This window comes from Arvicola amphibius, chromosome 3 (assembly GCF_903992535.2).
Source record: "Arvicola amphibius chromosome 3, mArvAmp1.2, whole genome shotgun sequence".
NCBI classification, from domain to species: Eukaryota; Metazoa; Chordata; class Mammalia; order Rodentia; family Cricetidae; genus Arvicola; species Arvicola amphibius.
This window is the reverse complement of record NC_052049.1, coordinates 143,656,344-143,672,688: the sequence shown is the minus strand read 5'-3', so window position 1 is coordinate 143,672,688 and position 16,345 is coordinate 143,656,344. Positions and strand designations below refer to the sequence as shown.

The window sequence follows — 16,345 nt, the reverse complement described above, 5'->3', positions numbered from 1 at the left end:
TTCTCAATAGTGCTCTCTTTCAATCCTGGTAATCAGTTTTGCATTGCTCATTTCTGGGACAGAAGCCAAGACAATGTCTTTATTTTGATACTGAGGCTCTGACACAATGTGCCCCAAACTTTAATATGCATCACAGCCAGTTGGAGTTCCTGTTGAAACATATATTTCTAAACCCCAATTACAGGATCCTGACTTTATGTCTAATGGCGTGAGGTCTGCGAATTCTGTAGTTCCAACAAGGAACCTGGCAGTATATTGATTATGTTAATAGAGGGCCAGACTTTGGGAACCACTCACCAAAGCTGTGTCAATCTGGGCTTCACTCATACTACAGAAAACACTTTCATTTACCTACGTTTATGTGAGGCAGGGATGTTTTAGAGAGCAGACTGCTACCCTATGCTTTTAGTCTGCCCCTCAGCCTCAGTTAGATTTTTATGGTGGAGAAGAGAGGGAGCTTGACTCTAGAGTTCATAATCTTTACTACTGTTGCTTGCAGGGCTGCTACCTCCTATTCAGAGTGAAGTCCTACTTAGATGAAATGGTTTATAAAATGAAAGAGCAGAGGCTAGAACTAGTGCCCAGATAAGATTTAGCTGGATTTAGCTAAGGGTGTTCTCAGAGGAAAAGACAAGTTCTTAGCAGCTCTCTTGTCAAAACAAAGTATTCAAAGTCTTGGGATGAAATTTTCAATACCTTGAGGGACTCATATTCCAGTTCTGCACCTCTAATTGGTGGTCTTTCTTCTTCCTGGGGAGAAAAATAAAGTAAAAGCTTTTGTATTTTAATTGTCAAATTTTTACTATTAGAACACCTAGTTGTGTACAAAAAGCAGTGGCGTGTCAAAGCTTCACAGCTGCAGCGAGTGCTGCACAGTTCAGGGACTCGGGGGCTACAGAAAGACACAGGACAACCTGCCTGGGCTGCCCTCAGCCCAGGAACAGGCTATGGCTGCTCACCTTTGCCTTGCTGCGGAACATCTGCTCTTCCTTTCGGTCCAGCTCATCCTGCATTATTTGCTTCTCCTGTTCCAGCTCTGTGACACGCTTCTGGAGCTTAAGGAACAATGACATGTCTAGAGGCACCTTCTTCTCACTTGGCTCCTAAAACCCAGAGATCATAAGAATCAAGTAAAAGCCAGAGGACTCACAAGCCAAAGTGAAAACAGTTCAGTAGTAAAACAGCCAAACTCACAGAAGAAATGTAGAACAAAACAAAAAACATGTTCATCCTAGCTAATAATTATAGAAATGCAAGTTAAACAATAGTGAGGCATTACTTCTCTCTTACCTGACTGGCAGATAACCCAGAGGCGGCATTTCAAAGTTAATAATGTCCTATATTAGCAACTGTGTCTCATACTATATTTGTGGAATATATAAATAAGCCTGTGGAAAGCTGTCTGCATTTATTAAAATGTAGGTGTATATCCATACCCACCCAAGCAAATCTGTTTAAGAATTAAGTCTACACGGCTGGGGGATGCCTCAGCAAGCAAAGGTGCTTGCTCTAATTGTTTTCCAGTTATCTGTCTAACTGTAGAGCAAGGTGAACCCCCAGTTTAGTCATTGTCTTCCTGATGGGCAATGAGATAGTTTCTAATTTCTGAAATACACATCCAAGAACATAATATCTGAAGATAACACTTGGAAGTCTGGTGGACTGGGGCAACTTCTACTTACATCAACAACTACAATCATTCCTGGGACAATAGTCACTGCTATAACTCAACAAAAACGTTTTCATCTCAGTTGATTGCCCAAAGGTGGCGTTTCAATGCTGTTTTAAATTTTATTCTTTGGCTTTTCATAAGGTTAAATGGTACATGTATGGAGGTCACAGAACAACTTGCAGGAATTGGGTATTTTCTTTCAGAATAGGTTCTGGGGCTTGAACTCAGGTCATTAGGCTTGTACATAAAGTACTTTACCCAATGAGCTATTGTGTTGGCCCACCAAAACACCTACAAATACTTAAATATTTCACTCAAATATCTTAATATCTGTTCATTTATTAGTGATGCATATATTCTTGAAACCTTAATTTTCAAAAACGGCAACAGAATCCTCCATTCTATAAACAAACATAGATAGTACTTCACTCTTGATATTTAAAATGTTATTAACTGGAAATCATCCCTTTGGGCTTTGAATGGACATTTAAAAAGGAATCATATTAAAATAGGATGGGGTAATTTCAGTTATCAGTTAATGCTATATACAGAATCCACTGATTGCGAGGTGAAAACAAACTTCTACAGCTAGGAATATGAGAATCAGAAAAGGTAGCGCACAGAAAATAACACTTGCCAAATACAAAATAACTTGAGGTGTAATGAATGGTAATCACTTCAGAATGCTCAAATGATGTCCTTAGTCCCAGTGGCATATTTATTTATAGCAAGGTCATTTGCCTTTTCTGGACCACATGAGAAAGGAGGAGGAGTGGACCATCAGGATGAGAGGAGTTGCGGGGTCTTATTTTCCTTCCCTTTTTTAGTAAGGACTTTGTCACCCAAGCCTTTACTGAGTAAGTGAAACTTTGATATTGACCTTAAAAATAATAGTAGTCTCACAGCTGATGAAAAGATAATAGAATTAACTAATAAAATTACCACCACTGGTTTGAATTTAATTTTTGAAATTGTCCTACCACAGATGAGAAAGCTGTGGTGGCCCTTTTCCCAGGATGGAAACTGTGAGGAAGCTCAGGAATAAAGCAGGACTCCAACAGCCTATAGAATCAGGGAAAAGCAATCGTTTCAAACCAACACACAACAGCCCATAGATGCTGTGAGAGCTCCAGGGCAAGTGCAGCCAACAGCTGAGTTGCTGCAGAAACTGCTTGCGCGCAACCGTGATGGAGACAGCTGTAACTACTGCTACAGAACTCAACACTGAAAGTGCAATGTGGGACTCGGGATGCTGCTCAGTGACAGAGCAGACGCCTGTCACATATAAAGTTCTTGGCTCAATTCTACCACCAAAACAAACAAAAAATTAGTATATACATTGCAAAATCATGTACAATAGGTATGTATACATACAACTGATTAAGAATATATAAGCCAATTATTAGAAATGTTGCCTATCAAAAGAACCATGTACATCTTACTCTTAGTGACAGATAAATGTACCTCTGTCCTTGGTGCAATGTCTTCAGTTTCTGCAAATTCAGAGCTGAAGGTGTATTCAGACTCATTACTGCTGTGAGTAGAGTCTGTTCTCTTGTGTCCTGGCTTAGGCACATTCTGTGAGGTAAATAACACAAATACAATTCATTTAACATAATAGAACTATACACAATGGAAACAGCATCCACAATGCCTTCATTGCAGTCTCTACTCAGTAATTTGCACTGATGGTCAAATGTTCAAGGGTTTTGACCAAATTCTTATAAGGGGGTGATCTCCCCAATGAGAAAGGCATGACAGCATGGTAAGAACTGTTATGAAACCAAATGGCCAAATGCAGATCACCTATAACTATTAGCAGAGTCCCCAGAGTCTCATGTGGAACAGTTTAACTTTGAGCTAATGATGACTTAGAATTTCTGATCCTCTTGCCTCCACCTCCTGAGGACTGGATTACAGGCATGAGCTACCACACCCTATTTATGAGTTCTGAGAATGGTACACAGGCCTTTAGATCCATGCTAAGCAAGGGCTCTATCAATAGGGCTTCTTCTAGGCTCTTTTTTTTAAATTTTGAGTTACTCAGTTCAAGCAATGCTTTTACTGTTGTGATAAAATAAAAGTTACCAGAAAATTCATAAAATACACTGAATGATAGACATAACCATCCATTACATGGTAATAAAGTATAAGTGGTTAAAAAATAAGTAGGAATTAAATATGTGACTGTAATTTCTGTCACTTTTACACACAACACAACTCTGTGGAATAAGCAGTGAGAATAAGACAGTACAAAGCAGGTAAGCTAGATGATTGCAGAATTCACCGAAGATCTCTGAATCATGACCATGATGATCCAGGGGGTCTGGGGGATACTTTTAGGGCACACGATACCATATCAGTCAGTGTTCAGAAAACTCAGAGGGAATGAAAATGTGGAGTGGGCCAGCCAACTGTACCTAAGGCACAGAGGGGACTCAAAGGAGCTTTATAGCCCCATTTCTAAGTATCTGACTTTACTGAAGTACTTTTGTATAAACTGCATCACTTCTGGGATTGCTTTAAATAATATAATCCATGAAGTGGGGAAGGTAGTGGATAGGAGAGAAAACAGAGATACATTGACTATTTGGGAACTGGGTGATAGATATACGTAGCATATTGAAATGCATTCTATGATTCTTTTATATATGACTTATATGACTAAATATTCTCATCTTAAAAAAGTAAAGGAGAATAGGGGCTGGAGAGATGGCTCAAAGGATAAGATCATTGGCTGCTCTTCCAGAGGTCCTGAATTCAATTCCCAGCAACCACACGGTGGGTCACAACCATCTATGGTGGGATGTGGTGCCTTCTTCTGGCATGCAGGCAGAACACTGTATACATAATAAATAAATAAATCTTAAAAATAAAAAGCAGAAGCCACCCGTCTCTCTGAGTGTGGCCAACAGCGGGGGCTGACTGAGAAGCAAAGGACAATGGCTCTGGGCTCTGATTGTTCTTCATGGACGGGCTCTGTGGGAGCCTTTCTCAGCTTGGTCGATCACCTTCCTGGACCTGGGGGGAGTTGGGAGGACCTTGGTCTTAGCATAGAGTGGGGAACCCTGATGGCTCCTTGGCCTTGAGAGGGAGGGAGGGGAGGTATGGGTGGAGGGGAGGGGAGGGAAGGGGGAGAAGGAGGGGGGAGGGAGGGGGGAGGAGGAGGGAAGGAGATGGAAATTTTTAAATATAAAAAAAATAAACCATGAGAAGAAAAAAAAAAAAAGCAGAAGCCAGGTATGAAGGACCATGCCTATAATCTTCAGGAGGTAGAATATAGAAGAATCATGAGTCTAAGGCTAGCCTTGGTTACATAGAAAGATTCTAAAAGAAAAAAAGAAGTGTTGGACTCACCAGCATCAGGGTCATCTCCTCCTTGAGGTCATCATAGCGCTCCTCCAGACGACTAAACTCATTCAGAAGGTTCTGATACCTCAACCTTTCATCGTTTAGGTCAAGCTCCAGCTGTTTTGTCTCTTCTACTAACTTTCTCTCCATAGTTTCTGAAATAAACAAGAGGATATAGAAGATCAAGGCCTGGGAAAAGGGTAACAGGTGACATGTCAGGCCACAGAGGTGGCAAGAGAAAGCTCTTGAAACATCCCAAAGAGACAGATGAGGAAGCTAGGCCTTCCAGCAGAAGTCAAAGGATAGCAGAAGCAACTCTGGGGCTAAAAGCAAAAGCCTCTGGGAAGGGCACCTGGTCACAAATGAGATTAAGAAATCAGTTAAAAAAAATAGCTGTCCTTTGTTCCAAGGATAATAGCAATTCCATTATTATTTATCATCTAGATTCCAGCATTGCATCTTTTCCTCAACTAAGAATTAAATATTGCCTAGGAATCTGCTTCTACATTATAATAAACTTTCTTTTTTAGAACTAAACAGAACAAAAACACCCCCTCCCTTCAAAACTGGAAGAGGGATATGTATACAAAGGCGACTCCACAGAATTCAAGAATGTAAATAGGTGTGCTGACTTCCAGTTTCTCTTAGTGGAACTGAACTTCTAGCCCTGGGGGAGCAGTCTGTGAGTGCAGGAAAAGAAAGAAGTATGACCCCCAACTAAATCACTTATGCTTATACATGACAACTGTCATCTATGGGCTCTCCATGAACTACAGCTCTGGTCCCACTAGTTCATGCACTGGTTACAACACATTCCTATTTGTTTGCTGTTTGAGACAGTCTTGCTATGTAGCCCTGCCTAACCTGGCATTAGAACTATGCAGTCCATCCTGCTTCAATTTCCTCAGTGCTGGGACTATGGGTGTATAACACTACACCCAGATTACAAGAAATTCTGGATAACCTTCCACAACATACTAGTCTAGTAAGCAATAACAAAGTAATATATATATATATACACACACATGTATATATATACACACATACACACATACATATACGTAATATAGTTGTGTAGCACTCTCTTATGTTATTCATGTAAGTATTGGCACATATATTTTTTATTCTAAGAATGTTGTTTTAGGCTATTCATAAAATCCAATAAAATACTTTGTGTGTGTGTCAGAGCACACACATACACATACATGTGGAAGCCAGAGGATCACTACTTATGGGAATCTTCACCCACCATGTGACCCAGGGACTGAATTTAGGCCTTTAGGCCTGGAAATGGGCCACCTTACTCATAAATTCTTTTGGCTAAATAATGATTCAAAAAGTCATTCTTCAAAAGAATGGTGACTTTTACAGAACTTGTCCTCCTATACAGTAGTCAGTATGTGTAGTTCAGTCCCATGGTTCTATCATACAATCTTCGAGCACACTGAATTCTGTCATCTTATTACCCCTCCATTTCTAACTAGATGATTGCTTAGGCGCTGCTGACTGTGCTATTTACTTCTTTGCCATCTGGCATGTGCTACTTAAAGAACCCACCTCACTCTGCCTTTTCTGCCAGTAGCTTGCTTTTGGCTAGACATGGTCTGGAGTTCAGAGATTAGCCACTGACTACAGGTAATAAAAAACAAAGAAGCTATGCTTGGGGGCTCAGTAGTCAAGAGTCCTGGCTGCTCTTCTAGAGGACCTGGATTTAATTCCCACGACCCACATGGTGGATTACAACCTGTAACTTCAGTTCTATGGGATCTAGCACCCTCTTCTGACGTGCACAGACACAAATGCAAACGAAACATCCATATACATAAGATTAAATCAAATAAAAAGATACTTCTTAAAAGTAACCCAGTGACTCAACCAATTACTCTTACAAGATCAGGTTTCCTACCAATATGCTCTTTGTAGTCTTATATTTTGTTTCAAACTGCCTACCTGCTTCTATTGCTCTATCATTTAATTCTCTGCCAGCTCCAGGAGTCAAGGGAGGCAAGAGCCTTGTCACTACTACTTCCCTGATGACTTCCACAATACTTTCCTAGGGGAGGGAATCTATAAATTATAAATAAATTAACGAATGAGAAAATTTTCCTAAGATACTCTATCAATTGTCCTTTATTTCCACCAATTTGTAGAAGCTAGTCTAAGTCTTCCAACAAAATTTTCAAGACAAATCCATTCTTACTTCTTCATTCCTATAGTTAATTTTGAAAAACGTGTATTTCCGTAGAAATGTTTTCATCATTCTGGATCCTTCCCTGACAACTTGCATCCTAGAAACCGCCTTTCATGTTATTTTCTTTTGTCCCTTTTAACGTTTTATTCTGGCTTCTTGTAGTCAACTTATTTTTTTCATTAAAGTTATTAATCCCAGGATGTCCTCTTGTTCCACTACATCCTCTTTAGTTGGAGGTTAGAGATTATGTGAGGAAAAGTACAGAGGGCTCTATCACCATGGTCTTAAGGGGAAACTTCCAGTTCATCCCTTGCTATCACTCTAATCTTTACTCTGGATGACTTTCAGAATGCCTCCATTTGTAACCGTGATTAAACACTGACTAAAACCTACATGGAGAGGAAGGGGTTTTATTTAGCTTACAAGTTACAGCCCATCTTTGAAACAAACCAGGACAAGAGCTCAAGCAGGAACTTAGAGGTAGGAACTGAAGCAGAAACACTGGGTGAATGTTGCTTACTGGCTGGCTTAGGGGTTCACATTTGGCTCCCTTTGTTTAGACAGCTCACATCCATTACTAGGGATGGTACCACCCACAGTGGGCTGGGCCCGCCTATAGCAGTTAGCAATCAAGAGAATGCTCCATGCCCATAGGCCAATCTGATGGGTTCCTTTTATTTATGACCATTTTAATCAACCCTACAATCAATAAATAGAATGTGCATATTTATTTAGTTCTTTATCTTAAAAATTACTTCTCATTTTTAGTTTGGTAGCAAAGAGAATTGAACTTAAGAGGATGACACTCATTATTTTAGTAAAATATAAATAAAAATTAAGTGATCAGAAAGACAAACAGTATATGTTCTCAATCAATAAAGATGCTTAAAAAAATCTGACCTGATAGAAAAGAGTATTAAAAAATGGTCACTGGGCACTGGGAAAGTCAGGAGAGAAGGTTGGAGAGAAGTTGGATAAAGGTTCCAAAGTACAGCTGAGCAGGAGAGTGGGAAGTTTCCCCACAAGTACAAATGACAAATTTTGAGGAGATGAAATACCTTGATTTGATTATTATACATAAACATGTACCAAATTATTGTACTGTTCCTACAAATATTTCCAATTACATCAGTTTGAAAATATGCAAATAGCTGGGTGTGGAGGCACATTTGAAAGGGTCAAGCAGGAAGACCTCAAATTCAAAGCCAGTCTGGACTCAAAAAAACAAATGCATGCATGTATGTGTGTGTGTGTATAAAAGAACACATAAACATATCTACCCACAAATTAGCTCAAGAATTCTTATTAGATCAGTAAGAGTCATATAAATTAAAATTCATACATATAAATTTTTAAGAGCTACATATTATATTACAGAATAACTTTATATTAGTACATAGAGCCAGTCCAGAGATCAAGTTTATAAATTCATTAATTTTAGTAAAATATTTGAGAGTCTTGTTGTAAATGTAGATGACAGCCAAAACTTTAAAAAAAAATTCAGTTCTAAGCAATACTGTGTAACTGGTAACATAATGTCAAACTTATAAAACTTAGGTTTGAAATTGGTTGTTTGGTGTATGCTAGGCTAAACCCATGTAAGCCTTACCTGTCATCTCCTTAGCTTGCTCCACAATGAGGTGATTGAGGGTCTCCTTTTCCTGTTTGAGCAAAGTGTTTTCTTCCTTCAGAGTAGACACCAGCTATAAAATGAAATGCCAAACTGAGATTCTGGTTGTAATAGACCGAGAAGTCCCACAACAGTCAGCCTCTGTGCCTCCTGTCTTCACTTAGTTATAGCCTGTCACCTGTCACACTTGTCTCAAATTCACTCTCTCTTGAGACATTTCTTGAAAACCATCTCCATTAGAGACCTTTTCTCTGAGCTGCTGCAAAGCTCTGTATTTGCCTCTTTACCATCCTTATGAATGGTTTATTATTTGTTTTCTCCCATAGACTAGACATATCCTGGAGGAACAGGATGCTGATGCTGTTTGTTTTACTCTGTACGATGAACACTTAGCATCTGACTAGCATCTAGAAAACATCTGTTCCCAAAATAATGATACCACCTTGTTCTATTTTGATTCTGTTGCTGTGGTAGAGGAAAGGGTTTATTTCATCTTACATGTCCAGATCACAGTCCATCATCAGGGGAAGCTAAGGCAGGAGTTTGAAAAAGAAACCAGAATTAAGTTTGCTCCTAGGCTCATACTCAGCTGACTTTCTTTTTTCTTTTTTTATATTTTCATGTTTTTAATAGTTCTTTTCTTAATGAAAACTTTTAAAAAATTTATTTATTAAAAATTTCCACCTCCTCCCATCCTCCCATTTCCCTCCCCCTCCCCCCACTCCCATTCCCCTTGCTCTCCAGTCCTAAGAGAAGTCAGGGTGCCCTGCCTTGTGGGAAGTCCAAGGCCTCCGCTCCAGCCTATGAAAGTGTGCATCCAAACAGACTAGGCTCCCAAAAAGCGAATACATGCAGTAGAATCAAAATCCAGTGTCATTATCATTGGCTTCTCAGTCCACCCTCATTGTCAGCCACATTCAGAGAGTCCAGTTTGATCACATGGCCTTGGTGAGCTCCCATTAGATCAGTCCTACCATCTCCATGGGTGGACGCACCCCTCGCCATCCTGACTTCCTTGCTTATGTTCTCCCTCCTTCTGCTCTTCATCTGAGCTTTGGGAGCTCAGTCCAGTGCTCCATTGTGGGTCTCTGTCTCTAATAGCCCAGGCCCACATGCCTAGGGAGTATACCAATTACAGCGGGCTGGGCCTTCCCACATCAATTAGCAATGGAGAAAACACCCCACAGACATGCCCAAGAAAATTTTGCTAGAGGCAGTTCTTTGAAATTCCATCTGAAAAGTGTGTCAAGTTGACAACTAAGATTAATCATCAAACACCTTCTCATTGTACCATCAGAATACCACAATTCAAAATGGGCAGATTAAAAAAATTGAAGATATAAGTCTTTGAAAATTTTATGTGTATATGTAAGTGCATGTTTTGTGTGTGTGTGTGTGTGTGTGTGTGTGTGTGTGTCCACAGCCAGAAGAGAGTACTGAACCCCACAGAGCTGGAATCACAGATGTATAGGCTACAAACTAAACTCTGGTCCTCTGGAATGGCAAAAGACACACTTAACAGCTCAGACATCTCTCTGAACCCATGAATTCTTTTAAAAATAAAATCTTTTTCATTTATTCTGAGAATTTTATATATGTATACAATGAATTTTCACCATATCCACACCCTGATGGTCTTATTGGATCCCATTCCTAACAATCTTCTTCCAATTTCATGTTCTCTCCTTTTTATAAATATGGGTAATTTAGTCAATTCACAGGACTGTTGTTGTGGGAGAGTCTTCTGTTTGTGTTGATTTCATTCGTTAATAAAAAAACTGCCTTGGCCCATTTAATAGGCCTGCCCTTAGGTGGGTGGAGTAGACAGAACAGGAAGAAGGAAGTGAGGTAGATGGCTCAGTCAGATTGCCATGCTTCTCCTCTCTGAGCCAGACACGATGAAGCTCCGGTCCAAGATGGACATACGCTAGAGTCTTCCCAGTAAGGCACCACTTCGTGGTGCTACACAGATTATTAGATTTGGGTTAATCAAGATGTGAGTAAGAGGCTGAAACTAATGGGCCAGGCAGTGTTTAAATGAATACAGTTTCTGTGTTGTTATTTTGGGTGTAAAGCTAGCCAGGCGGCCGAGAGCTGGGCGGCGGGAAGTGGTCCGCAGCTCATCACTACAGACTGTGTGTTGTAGAATATTACTTTAGCCAGGCAAAGATGTGTTACATTTATTTGTCCTGCATTTGTTTAATTATGTAAAGATGTGGTGCCTTTGTTTCACCTTGACTGTCTGTGTGAAAGCATTTTAGCTTTAGGAATTCACTAAAAGCTTTCTGATACTCTCTTTTATATCTTTTTAGGGAGAATTTTCTATGTGATAACTTCAAATAATTTTTTAAGAACTGATCTTTTTTTATTTTATGCTTAAATAAATACTGACCTTAGATAACATTGATGTATTTATTTCCTTATAACAGCATGCTTTAAGAAATTATGGAAATGGGGCCAGGCATGGTGACACATGCCTAAAATCTGAGCACCTGGGAGGCAGAGGCAGTCAGATCTCTGTAAGTTTGAGGCGGGCTTGATCTAACAGAAAATTCAGTCCAGCTAGGGCTATGTAGTAAGACCTTGTCTCAACAGAAATTAGTTAATAGGTAGAAACATATATATTTTACTACAATTAAAAAACAAAAGCAAAGATGGGACCCCTTCTTTGTCCCTCACAGAGTATCTTCTCTGTGCTTTTCATCATTATCTGTCACTTTAACTGATATATCAATCAGGTCTACTAGTAGAGCCTAGCCTGGTGAAGCTGTTAGATGTTCAGGCTTTTGCCCAAATGACTCCATTAACTTTGGGGAACCAACCCGGAAGAAAAAGACACCTTTGTCAAGCCTGAACACAGAGAGAAAAGATTCAGTGGTCTCACAGTTGCTTGAGTCAGCTTTATTTCAGGGCCTTTTCTTATCAATATACTTGGGCTGGCATCCACCACTTTTTACCACAATTTGGGACAGCAGAGAAACCAATGTTTGGGTCGTAGGAGCCCTGATGTCTGACTGTTTGGATCTCTCTTATCCGTCTATCTTGGACCTTGCCTTCCTTTTTGACAGAGTAATGGGATTTTAAGAGAATCAAATCTCCAGCAAAACCGCACACGAAAGAAAGAAAGAAAGAAAGAAAGAAAGAAAGAAAGAAAGAAAGAAAGAAAGAAAGAAAGAAAGCCATCTTCTCAGAGGAATCTTGAAAGCTTTCAGAGACTGGGGAAGAAAAGAGATCTTAAATGCTCAAGGGTATCCTTTAAAATGCTTATCTGAATTATGCAAGAACAAAGTTGCCACAATAAAGGATACTGCACAGTGGCACTGCATTTTCTATGTATACAGTGGGTCTCACTCAGATGCAGGAGGAATTCTATGGACTATGAGCACCATGAATGATGGGGTAGCAGTTAGTTGTACTGGTTACACAATTTTGCCTGCAATTCAGCTAAGCTCTTCCTGAAAAGACTGCATCCCCGTTCAGAATCCAGCACAGAAGAAACAAGTGAGGATTATTCAGTTGCAGCTAACAATTCACCCATTTTCCTCTAGAGAAGGCGATCCTTGTGGATTCATTCAAATCAATTACTACCTCTCAGGAAGCCCAGTTGTAAGGGTCTTTTAGAAATGTTTAAATACATTTCGTTACCACTACTTAGAAGCCCTGCATTTTCCCATGCTCAACAAGTTTTAACGTATATTAAATTCATAGCATGGAAGCATGGATGAAACTGAACATTTCGGAGTGCCATCTACTCAGCAGCTCCTGTCGAGATTTTTCCAACTTGGACTTAATATAGTTTAACACAGGTATCCATGGGAATTCCTACTACAAATCCAGGTACTAACAGTTCTCTGTTTGATCTGCCTCAGAATCACAGTATCCCTTACCAAAAATAAGGAGTCTGCATCTCATGAAGTCCACACTGAAAAGAGTCTGCAATAAATGTTATGATGTGACTGTCTTTTCTTAACATCCTTAAATTCACTGTTAATATCTGAGTGGGACCTCAGGGAGACAACTGGGTAATAAAAACTGTGCCGTTATAAATAGGGTAACCTATTTATGGATTAATGTATTACTGAGGGAATGGTTTTGCTATAAAAGTTGCACACTTGTTCTTCTTTGCCATGTGATCCCTGATATTATGATGTAATCATAAAGTCTTCACCAGATGTTGGTACCATGCTCTTGGACTTCTTAGCCTCCAGAAATATGGCTATATAAGCCTCTCATCTTTATAAATTACCTAATCTGAGGCATCTTGTTACAGCAACTGGTAACTACAACAGTACATAGACATCAATTTCATTGTTGAAACATGGTTTTGTTTCTGTTTTCACTAGTTCTTACCTCAAGACTACAGCCTACTTGTTGATTATGGGGCAGAGATGTTTGGGAAACATTAGTATAAACTATAAACCATTGAAATTTGTGTTATGTCTTTGATTAAAATTAATATAGTGTCACAAATAATCAGGCCAGGATGACAACATTTACTCTGTGCAAGGGGCAATGGGATAAGAATGCCATTTTGTACCTGCTCAGTTTCTTGTTTGTATTTATCTGCTCGTTCTTCAATGGATTTTTTCTCTGATCGAGTTTGTTCCAGGTCTTTGCGGAGCTTGGCAATTTCTTCCTGGAGACTGAGGACCCGACCAGTGGCAACCTTAGCTTCCTCCTCACTTAACTGAAGACGTTCTACATCATTTCGTAGTTTTTCAGTCTCAGAGTTGTATACTCCTTCCAGATTGGTCAGTTTCTCCATGAGGCATTTGTAGTCTTTATTCTTTAAATACAAATGTAAGTAACAATAAGAAAATACTTATAATATGAATGACCAAATATATGCAGTAAGAAAACCATAGTGATTAGTCAGATTCTTCCAGGCTTTGGTTAATTACATTCTTTTAGGATTTTCCTTTTATTTTGTTTTGAGACTGGGTCTTACTATTTAGTACAACTGCTCCAGAACTTGTGTAACTCAAAAGCCTAGAACTCATGATCCTCTGTCTCAGATTTATAGGTGTGCACAACCAAGTCCAGCTATGAATTCCTTTTTACCGAGACAGTGTCTTATATGCAGCCTTGGCTGGCCTGTAACTCACTATAGAGACCAGGCTGGTTTCAAACTCATAAAGAGCCACCTGCCTCTATCTCTGTCTTTGCAGTGCTGAGATTAAAGGCATGTTATACCATTCTTATAAATTCTTATGACATCATTACAGCATTGAGATAGGATCTGGCCAAATTTGCTATACTAAAATGATCATATTATACCCTGCATTAAAAACAACATTAAGCTAGGTGTGGTGGTACACTCCTTTAATCCCAGCAATTAGTAGGCAGAAACAGCTGGATCTCTGTGAGTTCAAAGCTGGCCTGATCTAAAAAGTAAGTTCCAGGATAGCCAGAGCTAAAACAGTGATAACCTGTTTCAAACAACAACAACAACAACAACAACAACAACAACAACAACAACAACAACAAAAAGCCCCCCAGACCCACAAAACCCAAAACAACTCAACAATATTGAGCATCAGAACCAGGACATAGTAACAGCACATTTCCTTAGTGCAAGTAGAAAAGGATATGTCATTAGTTCCTACCTGCTCAGCACTTTTAATAATCTAAACAATGGCTTCTTCATCATACAAATGAGTAACAGCACAGAGCAATTAATTCTGATTTATAAGATATGCAACATAAATATGATTTTCTCATAATCCTAGAGTTTCACAGTGAATTCTTATGTTTGTAATTTTTAAAAAAGATTTATTTATGTCGTTTATGCATATGGGTGTTTTGTCTGTATATACATTTGCACACCAGAAGGGGGCAATGGGTTCCATGGGACTATAGCTATAGATGATTGTGAGCCACCATGTAGGTGCTGGGAATTGAACTCAGAGGACTTCTGGAAGAGCAGCCGGTGCTCTTAACAGCTGAACTATCCCTCCAGTCCCACAGTTTCCTAGTTTTAAATCCAGAAGTAAGGGAAGGAGATGAAGAGATGGCTTGCTGGTTAAGGGCACTAGCAGCTCTTTTAGATCTGGTTCAATTTCCAGCACCCACATGGGGGCTCACAACTATCTCTAACTCCAGTTTCAGGGAATCTGACCTTCTGGCCTTCTTACATGGTGCACAGACAAACATGCAGGCAAAATACCAATACACATAAAGTTAAAATAAGTAAATAATAATTAATTCAAAAACAAGGGACTAGATAGATACTTGCTTTTCGAAATTACCTTCGAATAATATTAAAAATCATGCACTAAACCTGGGTGTGAGAACACAAACCTGCAATTTCATCTACCTGTAGGGCAGACATAGGACCACAACTTTAAGGCCAGCCTGTGCTATTCAATAAGGCCTCTCTTTGAAAAAAAAAAGACTGTGAAGATATGTATACATATATACAATATTGTACTTATTGTATTTATTTGTTGTTTTGAGACATAATCTCACACTGTAATCTAGGGTAGTCTTGACTTTGAGGCAGTACTCTCTGCATACCTGTAATACAGATTTAAGCCACTACATTTATCTTAAGGCTTGAGATTTTTTAGCTCAGTGATAGTATCTGTCTACCACAGGTCAGAACTTGGGGCTAATAAAAAAATAAGCTTATGTGCAAGGGAGAAGATGAATAAGAATGATAAAGTAGACTAAAAATTTTAAAATTCCTCTCATTTCATAAACCTTTCTGATGAATCCTACTTCATTTTGACCCATCTCTCCTTACTATCTTTTTTCCTTTTTTTGGGGGGAGGGGGGTTTGTTGAGACAGGGTTTCTCTGTAGCTTCCCTTCTTTATGTCTTACATACTCTTAATTACCTTTAGATCATTTGCATGTACTAAAATACCACTTAGTAACTACTGCTAAGCAAGAGCGCTTTCTCTCTGCAGGTAGACTTGGGCCTCAAAAGCCTGTACATACTCCTGCTTCTCTGGCCATTGCCGTGCCCAACAGCAGTCAGAGAAGAGACACATACAAATAAGAGGCAGGGGAGGAAGAGTTCTGCAAAGTATAAATTATGATATGGCTCATGATCACACAGTTTTGGAGTAGGGTGTTTTAAAAAAATAAGTCCCTGTTTGTTCCTTTCCTTCAGGGTCAGAGTCCAGAAGAAAGGCCACTAAAAGCAATCCTGTGGGTCTCCAGCTGTGCTCTAGCTTTAGGGCCTCTTTAAAAACACACCTGCTCATCCACTTTGCGCTGCAGCTGCATAATCTTGTTTTCCATGCCAATATGAAGCTTCTTGTAGCGTTCCACAGAGCGAGCCTCAATTTTCAGTTTCTTCAGCTCACGCTTGGCCATCATCCGCCGGAAACAGCACTGAAGGTAGATGATGGCTTGCATGGTTCTCTTATAATATGTACGAGCCAGCCAGCCACGAACACGTTTCTGAATGATGACTGCTTTATGCTCACGAAGTATCTGCAGGAAAAGGGAGATAACCTGAGTTGCTAGACTAGACTCAAAGTTCAACTCTATGC

General features: G+C 39.5%; 1 protein-coding gene across 2 annotated transcripts in view; it reads right to left on the bottom strand.

Annotated features, from left to right (window-relative positions):
- Myo5a (myosin VA) overlaps positions 1 to 16,345 on the bottom strand; it is a 154,897-nt gene that overhangs the window by 36,253 nt on the left and 102,299 nt on the right. For both annotated transcript variants that reach the window (XM_038322819.1, XM_038322820.2), the window contains exons 21-27: positions 16,047 to 16,286; positions 13,382 to 13,630; positions 8,824 to 8,917; positions 5,030 to 5,178; positions 3,137 to 3,250; positions 960 to 1,103; positions 697 to 750 (exon numbers count right to left, since the gene is read on the bottom strand). In XM_038322819.1, coding sequence (XP_038178747.1) covers positions 697 to 750; positions 960 to 1,103; positions 3,137 to 3,250; positions 5,030 to 5,178; positions 8,824 to 8,917; positions 13,382 to 13,630; positions 16,047 to 16,286 — 1,044 coding nt within the window. The remainder of the gene's footprint in view (positions 1 to 696; positions 751 to 959; positions 1,104 to 3,136; positions 3,251 to 5,029; positions 5,179 to 8,823; positions 8,918 to 13,381; positions 13,631 to 16,046; positions 16,287 to 16,345) is intronic.